We start from the raw sequence: 14457 nt of genomic DNA on the forward strand, positions 1-14457 counted from the left end.
AGCCAGTCCAGAGCTTGGTTCAGACCAGTGTCAAAGGGGCAGGGTATCACCACCAGCCTCTGTATCGTCTGTGAAACGGGTCTACGGGCCCCTGACCCACCTGGATCACAGTGTTGCATAAGGATCCTCTAAGTTGCTGTGAAGTAGCAAGTTGTGGACCACGAGAGTGATGTTTCTCTAGTTAACGAAGGGACACCCTTACAGGTCAGAAATGGTAGGAAGGCATTCGGGCACCTTCTTCCTTATAGCACCATAGAGGAGTGCTTCCCTTCCTCTACTGTTGGGAGATGTGTTCTGTGAAGGCATGAAAAAGAGGAAAGGGGCAAGGCGAGGGCACGGGGGATGGATGGAAGTTAGGAAACAGAGAGAACGAAGGAATGGAGAGGGTTTTGTTTTATTAGTATTGTTGTTGTTTAATGGGTGTCATAGACTGCGGAAAGCTGTCCGTGCCTCAGTGACTTTTCATCACAGCACCACGAGGCTACCACAGTGTTACCCCCACTTTACAGTGAGGAAACTGAGGCTGAAAACCACGGCCATCAGTTATGAGGGGTGGACCGGGGATTCATACATCTGTCTGTGTGATGCCAGCACCCGAGCTCTTAGTAGGAACTCTAGGCTGCCTCAGAATATTTGAGGGGTGTTTGAAACACCAGGACCAGGTCTCCATTCCATTTCTTTCCTCTTGCAACAGCAGAGTCCTGGTATCCCCAACTCTCCTCTTCCTCAGAGCATAAGGAGTCTCATTCTCAGGAGAGCGTCCCCGGGACTGGCAGGGCTGTAACCACGGTACTCTGGGAATTAGGGGTGTTAGCTACCAACGCCCCATTCCTTACCCTTTCCCAGGCTTGACGCCTGCCATGCATTTCTTGCTGGAGACCGTGGGTCTCCAAGGCTCGAGGTCTGTGTTTGCTAAAGCTCGGGGCCCAGTGCCGAGGTGAAGTCTTTCCTGGCTGCCCAAGACTGGAGGTCTCTCAGCAGCCCTCCCCACTGGTGACCGGATATGGGTGATCCTGCACAGCACAGTTCTTCGCTGGAGGGGCCTGCGGCTGGTGTTTGTGAGGAGCCCTTGTGTCTTTCCATTTGTCTAGACTTCACCTATTCAGATCGCCCTTCCAGAGGGATCGGAGCTGGGTGTAGAGCAGTTGTGGAAGCCCCCACAGTAGGGGAATCTGGGTGAAGCCTCACAAGCAAGAAGGTCTTCAGCCGAGCTGTTCTTCCTTGTGTCACTAGATCATTCAGTAATTATATCCATGCCCACAGTATCTGAAACCAGCATGGAGGAATACGGTTCCAGAACTGGGGGTGGGAGGTGGTTGCCTGTGTACCCCTGTCCCCGACCCTACCTGCGTGAGACACCCCCAGATCCCACAGCGTCTCAGCTCTTGGTGGAGGTCGTGTTTCCAATGCCAACTGCAAAGACACCTGTTTGGTCCCTGTGCCACTCACGGCACACTCAGTAGCTCCTGCTGCTCCTTCTGGAAGGACTTAGTGAAGAACAACGTTATCTGACCTCTGGAGGAGTGACAGGCCGGACGGGAACAGGCAATATTCACAAGTGACACATCTAGGGCACCAGATGTGCTGAGGGCATGTGGTAGCTTAGTTCAGGAAGCCTGCTCGGAGGCAGGTCCTGGCACAATAGCAGCCATTGGATCATGTCACTTCTCTGCTTAGAACGCTGCAATGGCCGTCCCTACATTCAAAATAAAAGCCAGACTCCTTACCATGATCTTTAAGACTCTAGAGCATTGATTCTCAAACCTGGGTGTGCACCAGAACATCTGCAGGGCTGGTTGTTACAGATCACGGGGTCCACCCGTAGAGCTTCTGATTCAGGAATTGGGTAGGGTCAGGAACGTGTATTTCTAACAAGTTTCCATGTGATGCTGATGCTGCTGGCCTGGGGACTCCACTTTGGGAAACTTCGCTGCCCTGGATAATTCAGTCTGGTCCCTGGTACCTCTGACCTTTTCTGCTTCTGCCTGTATCCTCTTCAGCCATGCCGACCTCCTTGCTTCTGTTTGAAGATGAAAGACACGTGCCCGCTTCGCTGCCTTTGTGCTTGGAATTCTCTTCCCTCAGATATACACATGGCTTGCTCCCCCCACCTGCTGTCACACACGCTCTTATGAGTCCCTCCCACTTTCTGCCAGGACTGGGCTGTGTGAGCAGCAGAATCTGGCAGTCGTGGAGGAGCGTCCCTCCTGAGGCTAGGTGATATAATAAAAGACGTCATGGCTTCTGCCCTCTCATCTCGTTCCTTCTGGGGGAAGTTAGCTGCCCTGGTGGGAGCGGCCCTGTGACAAGGAACTTTGGCTCCTGCCAGCATCCGTGTGGATATACCATCTTGGAAGTGGCTTCTCCAGCCGAGGCAAACCCTCAGATGAAGCAATAGATGATGCACTGACTGCGGCGTCATAGGGTGCCTGCGCCACAACCCCCCAGCTCAGCCGCTCCTGGAGCCTGACGCACTCAGCCCATGTGATCAGAAATGCTTGTTGACGTAAGCTGCTAAGTTTGGGGTCATTTGTGATGGCAGCAGGAGATACTTAATAATAAATGTGCCTTTCTCAGTGAGGCCTTCCTTAGCCGCCTGACCAAAATTACACCCCTTTCTAACAATGCTTTTTATCCCCCTTCCCTGCTTTATTCTCTTTTGTGCATACCACTATCTACCCTGATATGTTTGACGTACTTATTATTTGTCTCCTGCCATGATTTCCTCCCACCAATCCCATTAGAAAAACTTTAAATTTTCATTCATCAAAATTTTTCTATATTGATTTTCAAAAATAGAATAGCATGGTGACTCCTACTACTGGAATGTAAGCTGAAGGAGGCAGAGGGTGTTTAACCTGTCAAAGTCTGTGCAGTACCCTCGGTGCCCAGGACAGTGCCAGACACAGACTAGGCCTTCAAATATAATCATAATGAATAAATACCAATATATAAAATAATATATTAATACTATAATTAGTAATTTCATTTATTAAATATCTATCATAGTTTATTTAGATTATATTTCTAGTATTAAAATAAATATTGTGTTAAATTAATATAATAATGTTAATTTTGAAGGTGGTCCTCAAATCGAGAGTGGCATATAGATTAAAACAGCACAGTTTGGCTGCAGAGCCCCAGCACAGGGCTCAGAGGTGTGGCCGGCGCGTGCTGGTCTTTGCTATCAGACTGAGCTTCAGCTCTACTGTTTCTCACTGATGCTTCTGTTTCTTCCACCAAAAATTAGAAACGATAGCACCCATTTCATAGATATTTTGTGGCCACTGAAGGTGACACCCAATGTTGGGGTATATGGGGTGGGCCAGGCACAAATGGATGTTCAGAGAGGAGTAGTTTCTATTCTGCTGAGAGTCCATGGTTAGAGGCCCAATTTCATTTAATTTTGAGAAGGGGTTAGGGATGTCCTAACTGGCCAGAGACCCCTAACTGGAAGGTGACTGCAAAGCCAGGGGCTGAGGAAACACTGGTATGTAGGAGGGGACCAGAGCCTCTTCTGCTCAGTGTCCCAAGGGAGAGCTGAGCAGGACCCCCAGACGCTGATGGGCTCCCACGGCTTGCTGCAGCTTGCATTCTGACGGGGCCGGCCCCGCTCCTGGACTGGGGCGTGGGAGCTGCTGTGATTCTCCTGGGACTTGCCTTCCTGGTTGGGGTAAAGGACATGGCCAAGCAGAACAGGGCAGCCGGGTGGCAATCCAGCTTCCAGGCGGGGAAGGACAATGGCTGAAGAAGGCGCAGCAGGGCTGCCTGCCATCTGTCTGCTTAGGGAAACCTGAGCAGAGTAGCAGTCCCTGTTGGTGAGGAAAATAGCTGCCAAGAGAGAAGCCACATTTGGGGCCACCACCAGACAAGGGAAAGGAAGAAACAAGAGGTGGGTGTAGCAGAGAGAGTGCGAAGTACAGCAGGGGGCGTATAGAGAGATGCAAAGAAGAGGAGACTTCAGGAATCTCAGATTCTAGCCAGGAAAGGAAAGCCCAATTCCTCCTGGGCTGGTACCTGTGGTGATTTCATACCCACTGGGGCAGCAGAGAGCAACCACACAGCCAAGGAAATGGACCAATCAAGAGCAGCTGTCCACTGGTGGGTGGGGTCAGGGAGATTAGGGGAACATGGGGTGGGGCCGAGACTTACTGGTGGGCCAATCACCATGATCACCATGATCTAGGGGCTCCTTGTGGTTTTCGCCCTGGAAGCCAATACCTCTAGTACACGCAGGGTTAGGTCTTCACAAGGGGGAAATGAAGTCTAGAAGTTACTTTAAAATTAGTAACTCCTGCCTCCTTTACTGTTTTATTACTAGTATTACCATTGTTGTTGTTATTACTAAATTGGTGCCAAAGTAATTGCAATTTAAAAGGTTAAAAATAATTGCAAAAACCACAATTACTTTTGCACCAACCTAATATTAAGTTGGCACATCTGTGGTCTGAAACCCAGATTTACATCACTTTCCACCCTTAAAGTGGACTCTCTCTTTAAAAGAGTTAGTTCACATGGGGCAGCCACTGTAATCCACTGATGGGGAAATAAAAATTTCTGACTTGTACCGTCACACTTTGATCCATGGTCAGTTTGTGTGTGTGTATGTGTGTTTGGCTTCCCTGGTTTCAGCAGAAGTCCGAATTAAGTTGGAATTGCCTTTAGGAAAAAAATGTGTTTCCCATGAATTGGGTTGGACGGGCAGAGGCTCTCTGGGAGCACAGAGTGGTCACTTCTTCCACTCTGACCTCACTGCGCCCCCAGAGACTTTGGAACCTGCATGGCAGCGACTCTGTTAGGAATCTGCATGGTCACCTGGCATGATGTAGAACCCTAGGGACGGAACCCCAGAGAATGCAAAAGGACCTCAATCCAGAGTAACATAACCCCCAAGCTGTCACTTCAGATTTGCTTTGGCGTGGTCAAAGAACCTGGTGTGCTATAAATAGATTAGCAAGTCTTTTATTGGAAAAGACCTGCCTGGAAATGGCTTCTTCCTCCCTCTGGGTAGTATGGTCATCTGGGTTGATTTTTCCTGCTGCTCGTGAGGTCAGTCAGCCAGAGCCCTGGTGGCTCTCTCCAGATGTCCGCCTGGCCTGCCCTGGCTCCATTCCTGCTCCAGGCTCTCGGGGCTTTGTATTTTGGATTGGTCAGAGCTGGCCAAGACTGGGAGATAGGAGGGAGGAATCCTTCAGGAAGCTGCATTGTCCCTGCTGGAGCCCTGGTGGAGGTTGTCTAGAGAGATACAATACTTATGCGGAAAAGGGACTCCAGCTTCTGGGAGGCCCATGAGTGACAGAGGCCAGCGAGTGTAGGGCAGTTTTTGAAGGCAGCAGAAAGAGCTGCTGGTTCTTCTTTTGAAATAAGGTCAGTGGTATTAGCCACCAAAGAGGTGGAAGCAACACCACAAAGGAGATGGTTCTCTGGGGGAACTTGACTGCTTCTAGGAGAATGGAACTGTCTGTTTATCCCTAGAGAGTAGAAGGGCACGTCAGATGGGGATCGACATTGTGCCGTCACAGTGTCCATCCTGTTTGCCTGTCTGTCCTCAAGCGAGGTGCTATGTTTGAAAGGGGGAGCCAGCCACAGATTCTGCCCTCAAGATAAGATAGATGTCAAGATTAAAATCTGTGCTGAGAGGTGGGACGAAGTGCTGATTCCCTGGAAGGAGCTGGATGGAATGTGTATGTTGTGGGACGGGGAGGACGGATTCTTAGGTCAGGCTGTCAGACAAATCTGAGATAGATTTATGTGCAGGAGGTTCAGTAGGGGGTGTGGTCTTGGGAGCAGCCCCCCAGTGAAGGGAAGGAAGCAACACTGCAGTACAGTTACAAGAAAGGCCTTAGCCAGCCCAGTGGGCAACTCTCAGCTGGATGGCCCTTTGAAATCGTTTACCTCGAGGCAAGGGGATTGGTGGGTCTTTATCTCCCTTCTTCTCCCCATCCCTGTCTTGACCAGCCATTTGGATGTGCAGCACCTCCTACTCTCCTACCCCAGGCATAACCTTGGGCAAGGCAGCTCCCTTTGGCCAAGGGCAGTGCTCCAAGGAGTCTGCGATGACCCTCTCCAGCTGGGGGCATCTGGGTGATGTAGTACAGTGTCCCCTCTAGAGAGTTTGGGGGTTTGACAGCAAGGGAGAAAAGCAATCTAGGAAGGCTGCATGGTGGAAGAGGCATTTTAGTTGAGATTTGATGAACAAAATTCTGACATCCAAGCAAAGGCATGTTCCAAGACCAGCAAGTGGAGTTGACTAGATATCAATAGGAAGTCAATCTGGACAGACAGGGGTGCCTTGCGAGGAGGTGGGGCGGGGGCTACAAAGTTTGGACTTTCTTCTGTGCGCCATGTTGGAAATGAGCTAGCAAGGGTTTTTTGGTGGTGCGTGGCCTGCAGCGAGAGTGGGGCTCCAGGGGAGCAGTCTGCTAGCTGTGTGTGGACTGATTTTAAGTGGGAGAGACAGGAAGCAGGGAGACCACTTAGGAGTGAGATGGAGAAGAGGTGAGGAGGTGAGGGATGTGATGGAGGGGTGCCTCCCGGCCCCCGGAACTGATTGGATGTGGGTGGTGGGACGTGGGGAGCCGCTGGTGAAGCTGTGGAGGTTGTGTTCTAGGAGAGCCGGGCGGCCAGGTTAGAGAGGAGGAGCTGAGCTGGACCCTGGGCAAGTGGGGGTGACAGGGTAGCCTCCGAGTAGAGCCGATCCAGCAGGCAGAGGCCTCTGGAAATCGGCTAAGGCCGTGTGGTGTGTCCGCTTCCTGCGGGAGCCTGTCTCACTTCTTATGAAGGCTGTTTTCTCATCTAAGTTCCGCTACATTTACTCATCCAGCTTGGCTTATCTGTTTGTTTTATTTATCGCCCATAAAGGCACTTACTGTGTACTGATGTCATCCTAAACACTTTACACAGGTTAACCCATTTCAGGCTACCATAACTCTATGTAGGTACCATTTTTATCCTCATGTTAGAGTTAAAAGAAAGCCAAAATACAGGGTCAGCTACTTGCAAAGGTCAGCTTACGTGCAGCAGGCCTGGAATGCTTTCCACTGCACTTGGCCTCCGAGTAGGAGTGGTCTTGCTGGTAGATTCTCGGAGTCTTGGTGTCTGAGTGCCAGCCAGCCATGTCCCTCCTCCCTCAGGGAGGCCACTGAGCCTGCTCTTCTGCCCATTCCTCGTGAAAGACCCCACTGCTCTCATTCCTGGTCAAATCCTCCCTGCCGCTTCCCTCACTTGCCCTCCGTTCTGTTTTCTCTCCCTTAAGACACAAAGGGATCATATTACTACCCAACTTCTAGAGCCATAAGCACCTTAAACCTTAACAATGGGTCTTAAGGTTTTAAGACCATCAATCAAAGGTGGAGGGCAGGAGTAGTAGGGCCCTAAAAACCAGTTAGCCCGACCCCTTCCTTGTGGATGAAGACTTGAAGGACCAGAGAGGTAGAGTGATTTGCCCTGGGCTGCCCAGCAACTTAGAGTCAGAGGTGAAGCAAAAACCCAGTTCTCTTGAATTCTAATTGAGAGAAGCCATTGAAAGGGTTTTGCTTGTTTTTATTTTTAATATTTGAAACAATTGAATTTTCAGCAATATAATTTTCTGATTAATATTACACTCATACATTCGGCTAACTTTAAAAATAACTTTATGCTAAGAGCTTGTATGTGTGCATTTGGCCTGAATACAGCGACTGCCTTGGGTGGCTGCCATTATTGATCTCATTTACAGTGGAGGAAACTGAGGCACCGAGAGGACAATTAGCTTGCCCAAGGTTACACTTTACACGGGTGGTAAGAGGCAGAGGTGGGATTCAAACCCAGGTAGTCTGCTTCTAGACTCATCGTTGTTAATAGACTCTGTAACCTCTGTACTCTCCAGTCCCTTTCGTGATTTTAGAAAGCTACTCACAAAAGTCGATAATGTGAAAAGAATGTACAGTATGATTTTGTTTTGTTTTAAAGATGTATATATGACTAGAAAACAAATCAACATGTAGATACCAAAGTGTTGGTAGTGCCGAGTTGTGGGATTATGGGTGATAGTTTTTTTCTTCTTTGTGCTTTTCTGTGTTATCCAGTTGTTTATAGTGAGAAAGTATTATTCTTTTCATCACTAGGTAATTTTATGAGTCGTCTCTGCTCACGGTGGTGAAATAGGTAAAGTAGTGTTTAGGAGACAATGATACAGCTGTAGTACTAGGTTTATTTCTGGCTGAGCTGCATGCTGGGCAGCAGAAAAGGTAGCCAGTCAGACGCAGCAGTTATAATTCAAGCAAGACTCAGAACTGTAGAACTGGGAAGGACTTCGGAAGTCCTTTGGAGGTCCTTTGGAGGGACTATGTCTGTACGACCCCCGGGCCAGGGCCCCTTCCTCTGTGCTTTCAGGGATAGTGGTATTTGGGGAGAAATGCCCAGTTGTCAGCTAGGGTTCCAGGACTAGAGACAGAAGCGTTCCAGGGGGTGCATGAACTGGCAGCCTCGGGGGATAAGAGAGGGAGGGACACTAGGGGAACACTTCAGAGGATCCCAACCAGAAGGCTACAGCTGTTTAGAGAAGGGTCCCTGGCAAAAAGAAGATCTGTCATCACGGGAGGGGGGAAGGGTGTGGGAGCAGAGCACAGGCTCCTGAGTCCTGGGGTTAGGGAGCAAGGTGACCGGCCATGACTATTGTTTTAAGCACTGACCATCTAGTTCTGTTCTATGACCTTCTTTGGTTCTACCCTATGAAATTCTGAAAACGATTTTGTTTCTCTCTTTGACCAGAGACCACCTGGGAGCGTCCCAGCAGTTCTCCTGGGATTCCAGCCAGCCCAGGCCTTCTCAGGAGCTCTCTGCCTCCAACAGGTACTGTCTACTCACTACATTGGGGCAACTGGGAAGGGCTACGTCGCAAAGGCCAAGACTCTGGATCCTGGGTTCTGACACCTGGCTGGTGATCTTATGGACGAAACCCGGGGAGGGTTCTGGAGGGGTAGGAGGCCCATTACCCTGCAGGATGGTATCTCCCTGGCAGCGCCTGCAGCAATCTGGTGGCTCCCACTCACTCCGCCCTGGTGCTTAGAGAAAGGAGTCGGCTGGGTGAGGTGAGGCATCAGAGTTCTTCCCTGTCTGCAGGGACCCAAACCAGGGGCAGAACTCCTCCACACGGTTCCCAAAGGCATCAAGGTGGAGAAGTGGAAGGGACGCAGATTTTTTCTAGGGCAACGTTCAAACAGAACATTCTGGAAAAAAAATAGGATTCCTTGTGAGTCTATGTGTTCTCCATCTGCAAAGGTAATCAAGGAGAGGTGGTCAAGGTAGCTATTCCTGTAACAGGTGGGAGGTTTGTTACTCTTAGGAGACACTGGGTTCTGAGATCTCAGGACGGTGAGTTGTGAGCCACACCAGTGGGAGAACAGCGTATGACTTCTTGTGGTTTAGCCCTGTTTTAAATGCCACCTCTGAGAAGCCTTCCCTGACCACTCAAATTAGAGCCCTTGCCCATGACTCTGCGTTCCAGCAGCGTGCTGTTTCATTGCCCTTGGAGAACTTCTCCCTGTTGGCTGTCGTTCTTCATGTTCAACTGCACGCTTCCTGAGGATAGGGACTTGGTCTCTGTTTTTCTCTTGTTGAATCTTTAGTCCCTAAACAGAGCTTGGCCTCATGGGTGAGTGAATTCATGAATGTCTCATATGGTATGTAAACCCCATTTGCCAGTTTTCGCCTTTAGTTGTCAACCTGGATGGTTGTGGTTACAGCTTGGAATTTAAATGTAAATAGCTTTGAAAATGTGCCGATGCTTGTAGCTGGACAGAAGAGGGAAGGCACTTAGGAAGGGAGAGCAGAAGCAGCTTATCTGTAGGGGAGGGGAGCCGAGAACTTCCTTAACCTTCATGGAACACAAAGTCATCAAAGGTTTAACAGTTCACTTAACACATCTCAGGTGAACAAAGGAAGAGCTAAAATAATAAAATAATAATAATAATAAAAAATGAAAAATAACTAGACTCTTAAACCCCGGATCAGGGAAAAGGGAGGGTGGACACTGGAAGAGTGGGCCAGGCCCCAGCTTTCATTAGCAGGAGTCTTTAGACATTTTCTCCCACCGATTCATTAAGAAATCAAAGCATGATCAAAGGACAGATTTAGGGATATGAAGATCGCCAGAACAGAAGAACTCAAAACCGAATTGGTGGAAAAACCAACCTCTGGAGGATCCACTGAGGCATGGGAGAGGGGATGCGTGGGTGTTTCCTACTGAAAGTTCTTCTAGGCTTTTGACTTTTTTGAATTTATATTTTGATTTTTTTTACTTAAATATTTACTTAAATTAAAGGAACTCCCTTGATGAGGAGGGAATTGGGGCATTTCCTCTTGACTTCCTAGGGAGAGGTGAGTGCTACATTATTGGACTAAGTCCCCAGAAATGGACTCATTCAGCTTTCCTACATGTTGTATGACAGTAGGCAGTTCTGGGCTCACTGCCTTCTCTTTTGTTGTTGTTTTGTTTTTTTGTGTTTTTTTGTCATTGTTGTTGTATTTTTTGTTTGTTGTATAGAAATGCCAGCGGGAATAATGTGAGGTGTGGCCCTCTAGCCCGGCTGATTGCAGGACAGCCAGACACTAGAAAGTAATTCGGCTGTCTTTTCTGAGTAGAGTGGTCCATGAACTAGGACTGGACAGGGATAGAGGGAGGGGCTGCGTGGGCATGTGGAGATGACAGGTATGAACTGCCGCGGCCTGCTCTGCAGAGCTGGTCAGGGCATTTACGCTTTGAGTCAAAAGGGCCACCTCCCCAAAGCCTGCTGTCCCTGGCACCATCCCCAGGCAGTGTTCTATCCCTTCCACTGTTGGTGGGTGCTGTCCCCCAGAAGGAGGGCTGGGAGGAGCTGGATCAGAGCCCCAGGCCCGATGCCTAGGCATAACAGATTTCTGCCTTCACCCGACAAGCACAGGAAGAGCTCGCTCTGCCCAGCACTGAACTGGGTGCTAGGGCCTCCAGGGGGGCAAGGAAGGTGGGGAGAGGGTAGGGAGGGTCCCATCCACGGATGAGAACTGGCAAGGTGGCCAAGGCGTTAGAATGTGTGGACGCTGACTTTCCCTCCTCTGCCCCATGTCAGGGGCCTAGAGAACCTGTTTCCCAAGTCTGTGGGAGCCTAGGCCTGTCAGGTTTTCTGCCAAAAAGGACTTGGTAGTTAAACACAGTTGGAAACCCTGTCCACTTTACTCCCTTTGGAGATTCAATGTGCACATCAGCTTTCTGAAGGCTCAGAGAAGGCCTGAAATGAAGACACCTGTCTAGTTTGGTGCTTCTGCCCTTTCGTTTGTTTGCAGCATACATACGGCAGGACCCCCACATCCACGGGGGCTAGGTCCCAAGACCCCCAGTGGATGCCTAAAACCGCGAACCCTATAAATGCTGTTTTGTCCTATACATATGTACAAACCTGTGATAAAGTTTAATTTATAAATTAGGCACAGTGACAGATTAACAACAAACCTAATAATAAAATAGAACAAGTATAGTAATACACTGTAATAAATGTTACGTGACTGTGGCATTATTGAGTAGAATGGGTGACTTGAACACAAGCACTGCGTTACCGAGACAGCCGACCTGACGACTAAGTGGCTACAGTGGGCGGGAGCGTGTCCAGCGTGGTCAAAGGGGATGATTGGTGTCCTGGGTGGGACGGAGCGGGCCGGCCTAGGACGGCGTGAGGTTTCATCACGCTGCTCAGAACGGTGTGCAATGTAAAACTTATGAATTGTTTATTTCTGGAGTTTTCCATGTAATATTTTTGCACCGCAGTTCACCACAGGTAACCAAAACCATGGAAAGTGAGCCTGTGGATAAGGACAGGAGGGAACCACTGTGCCTACTTGTTAAGTTTCTCTGGCTCTGGTGCAGTGGTTCTCAACTCTGGGGTGATTGATTTTGCCTACAAGGGGCCGTTTGGCAATGTCTGTCATTTTTGGCAGTCACCACTGAGGGTTGCTGCTCCCGGCATGCAGTTGGTAGAGGCCAGGGATGTCGCTAACGTCCTACGATGCACAGCCCCTACCACAAAGCATTATCCAGCCCCAAATGTCAGGAGTGCCACGGTCGAGCAGCTCTGTTATAAGGTGACTCAGATAATCAATTCAGCACTGCCCAGGGGCCTTGCGTAGCAGACCATGGCCCATCGCCAGAAGCATCAATAAAACCTGCAAAACTCTAGTTCTTTGCTTCTAAGACCCACCTTTCATTTGTTTACCCACATTTTAATGTCTTGGAAATCAGAGGCATCCTGTCATCGGTGTACCCCAGTTTAATAGGGAGCATCTTTTTTTCTTTCTTAGTGGTACTTAAAATAAGGGTGTCTCAAACAGGCAACGATATCTTAGATTTGTGAAATTACAACTTGTGTTAGACTGGAGCCTCGGGTACCTTGCTTCTCCGTGCCAGGCCTCACTTTGTCCATTCATAAATTGAGGGTCTGGCTAGTCCTCCGCAGTTTGTGATTCGTGCTGCTCTCTCCTCTGGGGCATGAACACATGTCATCTGTCCATCCATCCTCTGGGACGCAAGGGAAGAGAACCCACCAGTGATGCTAGAGCAGGATCTGGGATACGTTGACATCTTTCCTCTTTTTTGAACCTGGCCCCATCACTGAAGAATAAAATAATAGCTGCTTTGGTATTTCTCTATACAGGGGAGCACTAGGATTTTTACCATCTATTTTCTTATTCAGTTTTGCAAGCAGCTTTCAGGAGGTAGAATTGTATTGTGGGGAGAGAAATAGACTCAATGAGGACGTGAGGTTGCTTCAAAACATGACCGTCCCCATCCTCACGCTCCTGGGGCGGTTGACTCCTCTTCTGGAGACCACTCAGCGCTGGATCTCAGCCCCTTTTGTTTGGCTCATGCTTTTGCAAAGCAACAGTGATGGAGTTTCAAACCTTTTCATTCCACAAATATGCCAGATGCTGTTCTCAGTACTGGGGATATAGCCACAGACAAGCGAGACCTGTGTGGTCCCTTTTCCCACGAACCTACATTCTAGTTGCACACATGAAATATGTCAGATTTTCTACATTCAGGCACACATGAAATATGTCAGATTTTCCTTGTATGTTCCAATGCAAGGAATTAAAACAGGGCCGAGGGACGGAGTAGACTGGGAGGGAAGAGCTCAGTGAGGAAGTGACAGTTCAGGTCAACGTTTAAAGGCAATGAGAAGATGGGTATGTGTGTGGGGTGGTGGTGAAATATTCTAGGCCAGGGAAGAGCTGGTGCAAAGGCACTGGGGCAGGAGTGACTTTGGCATGTTTGAGAACAGAAAGCAGGTCAGTGTGGCCAGAGGTGGGGGACAAGAGGGAGAGTGGTAGGTGATGAGGGGGAGGAGAGATGGTTGGCAGAGCCTGCTGGGTGTCCTAAGACAGAGAGATGGGATTTCATTCTGAATGTGATCAGTATAAGGGTGGAAGCAAAACTCGGCAGAGATGTCTTGTCTTCTGAAGCAGCCAGGGAGCGGATGGCTCTGTCAAGACGGCTCCTGATTAGCCGTGATGGGCGTTGTGGTGGTTACCTGCAAGGTGGGTGGGGGTCCAGGGCCGTGTGGAAACTCAGCCACGTTTATTGACCACACACATCCCTTATGGTTACTCCTGAAGGAGAACATGGAAAATCAGGTCAAGAAGAATGTCAGTGGGAACCACAAAGTAACCCAGCCAAGCCAAGCGGAGGCAGCCTCCCCTTCTTGGAGGCGGATTGTGGGAGGGGGGGAGTGAAAAAGTCATTGGGGTTTGGTTTTACTTTTGAGTTGTACCTTCGTGAGCTTCTGGAGAGGGTTTGAAAGGCCACCCACGGATAGGGCTGGAGTTTTCTTCTTAGGGCAGGTTTGTTGGGTGCTGGTAGCACAGCCAGCCAGGTTACCCACTGGGGAGAGATCTGGGAGCTTGCCCAGTGCCCCCCACACATTGGATTTCACTTTTTGAATATTGGGTGCTAGTAGGGTCAGTGCTGGGCTCGGGACGTTCCCTACTGACTGGCTTCCTTCATCGCCAGAGTTGTGTTTGTTTGGTAGCTTTACTAGAGACATTTAATGCCAGGCCTTCTGGGCGAGTCACGTTTAAACCCAAACAGAATACCTAAGGCATTATTCAGTAACTGCCGCAAATGTTAAAAATCATCTTTGAGCTGGTTTAATATGCAGTGTGGAAGTAATGATGTGTAGAGAGAGAAATACTAACAGGCAGCGGAAAAGAAAATGTGAGTGAAAATGAAGTTCCAGGCGTTTCACGTATGAGTCACTCGGTTGAATGAAGGACTGAGTAGAGCAGTGCTGTCCCGTAGAACTTTCCATGAGAATGGACATGTTCTATGTCTACACTGTCCAATATGGTAGCCACTGGGCTCACGTGCTTAAATGGGTACTGGAAATGTGACCGGTGTTCCTGAGGAACTGAATTTAATTTCATTCGACTTAAGTCAGTAACTTTTTGGGA

General features: G+C 49.1%; 1 protein-coding gene across 11 annotated transcripts in view; it reads left to right on the forward strand.

Moving 5' to 3' along the window:
• GAS7 (growth arrest specific 7) overlaps nt 1–14457 on the forward strand; it is a 211305-nt gene that overhangs the window by 144899 nt on the left and 51949 nt on the right. For all 11 annotated transcript variants that reach the window (XM_033089883.1, XM_033089884.1, XM_033089894.1 and 8 more), the window contains one exon: nt 8752–8832. In XM_033089883.1, coding sequence (XP_032945774.1) covers nt 8752–8832 — 81 coding nt within the window. The remainder of the gene's footprint in view (nt 1–8751; nt 8833–14457) is intronic.

The sequence above is a fragment of the Rhinolophus ferrumequinum genome, chromosome 21 (assembly GCF_004115265.2).
Source record: "Rhinolophus ferrumequinum isolate MPI-CBG mRhiFer1 chromosome 21, mRhiFer1_v1.p, whole genome shotgun sequence".
Lineage (NCBI taxonomy): Eukaryota > Metazoa > Chordata > Mammalia > Chiroptera > Rhinolophidae > Rhinolophus > Rhinolophus ferrumequinum.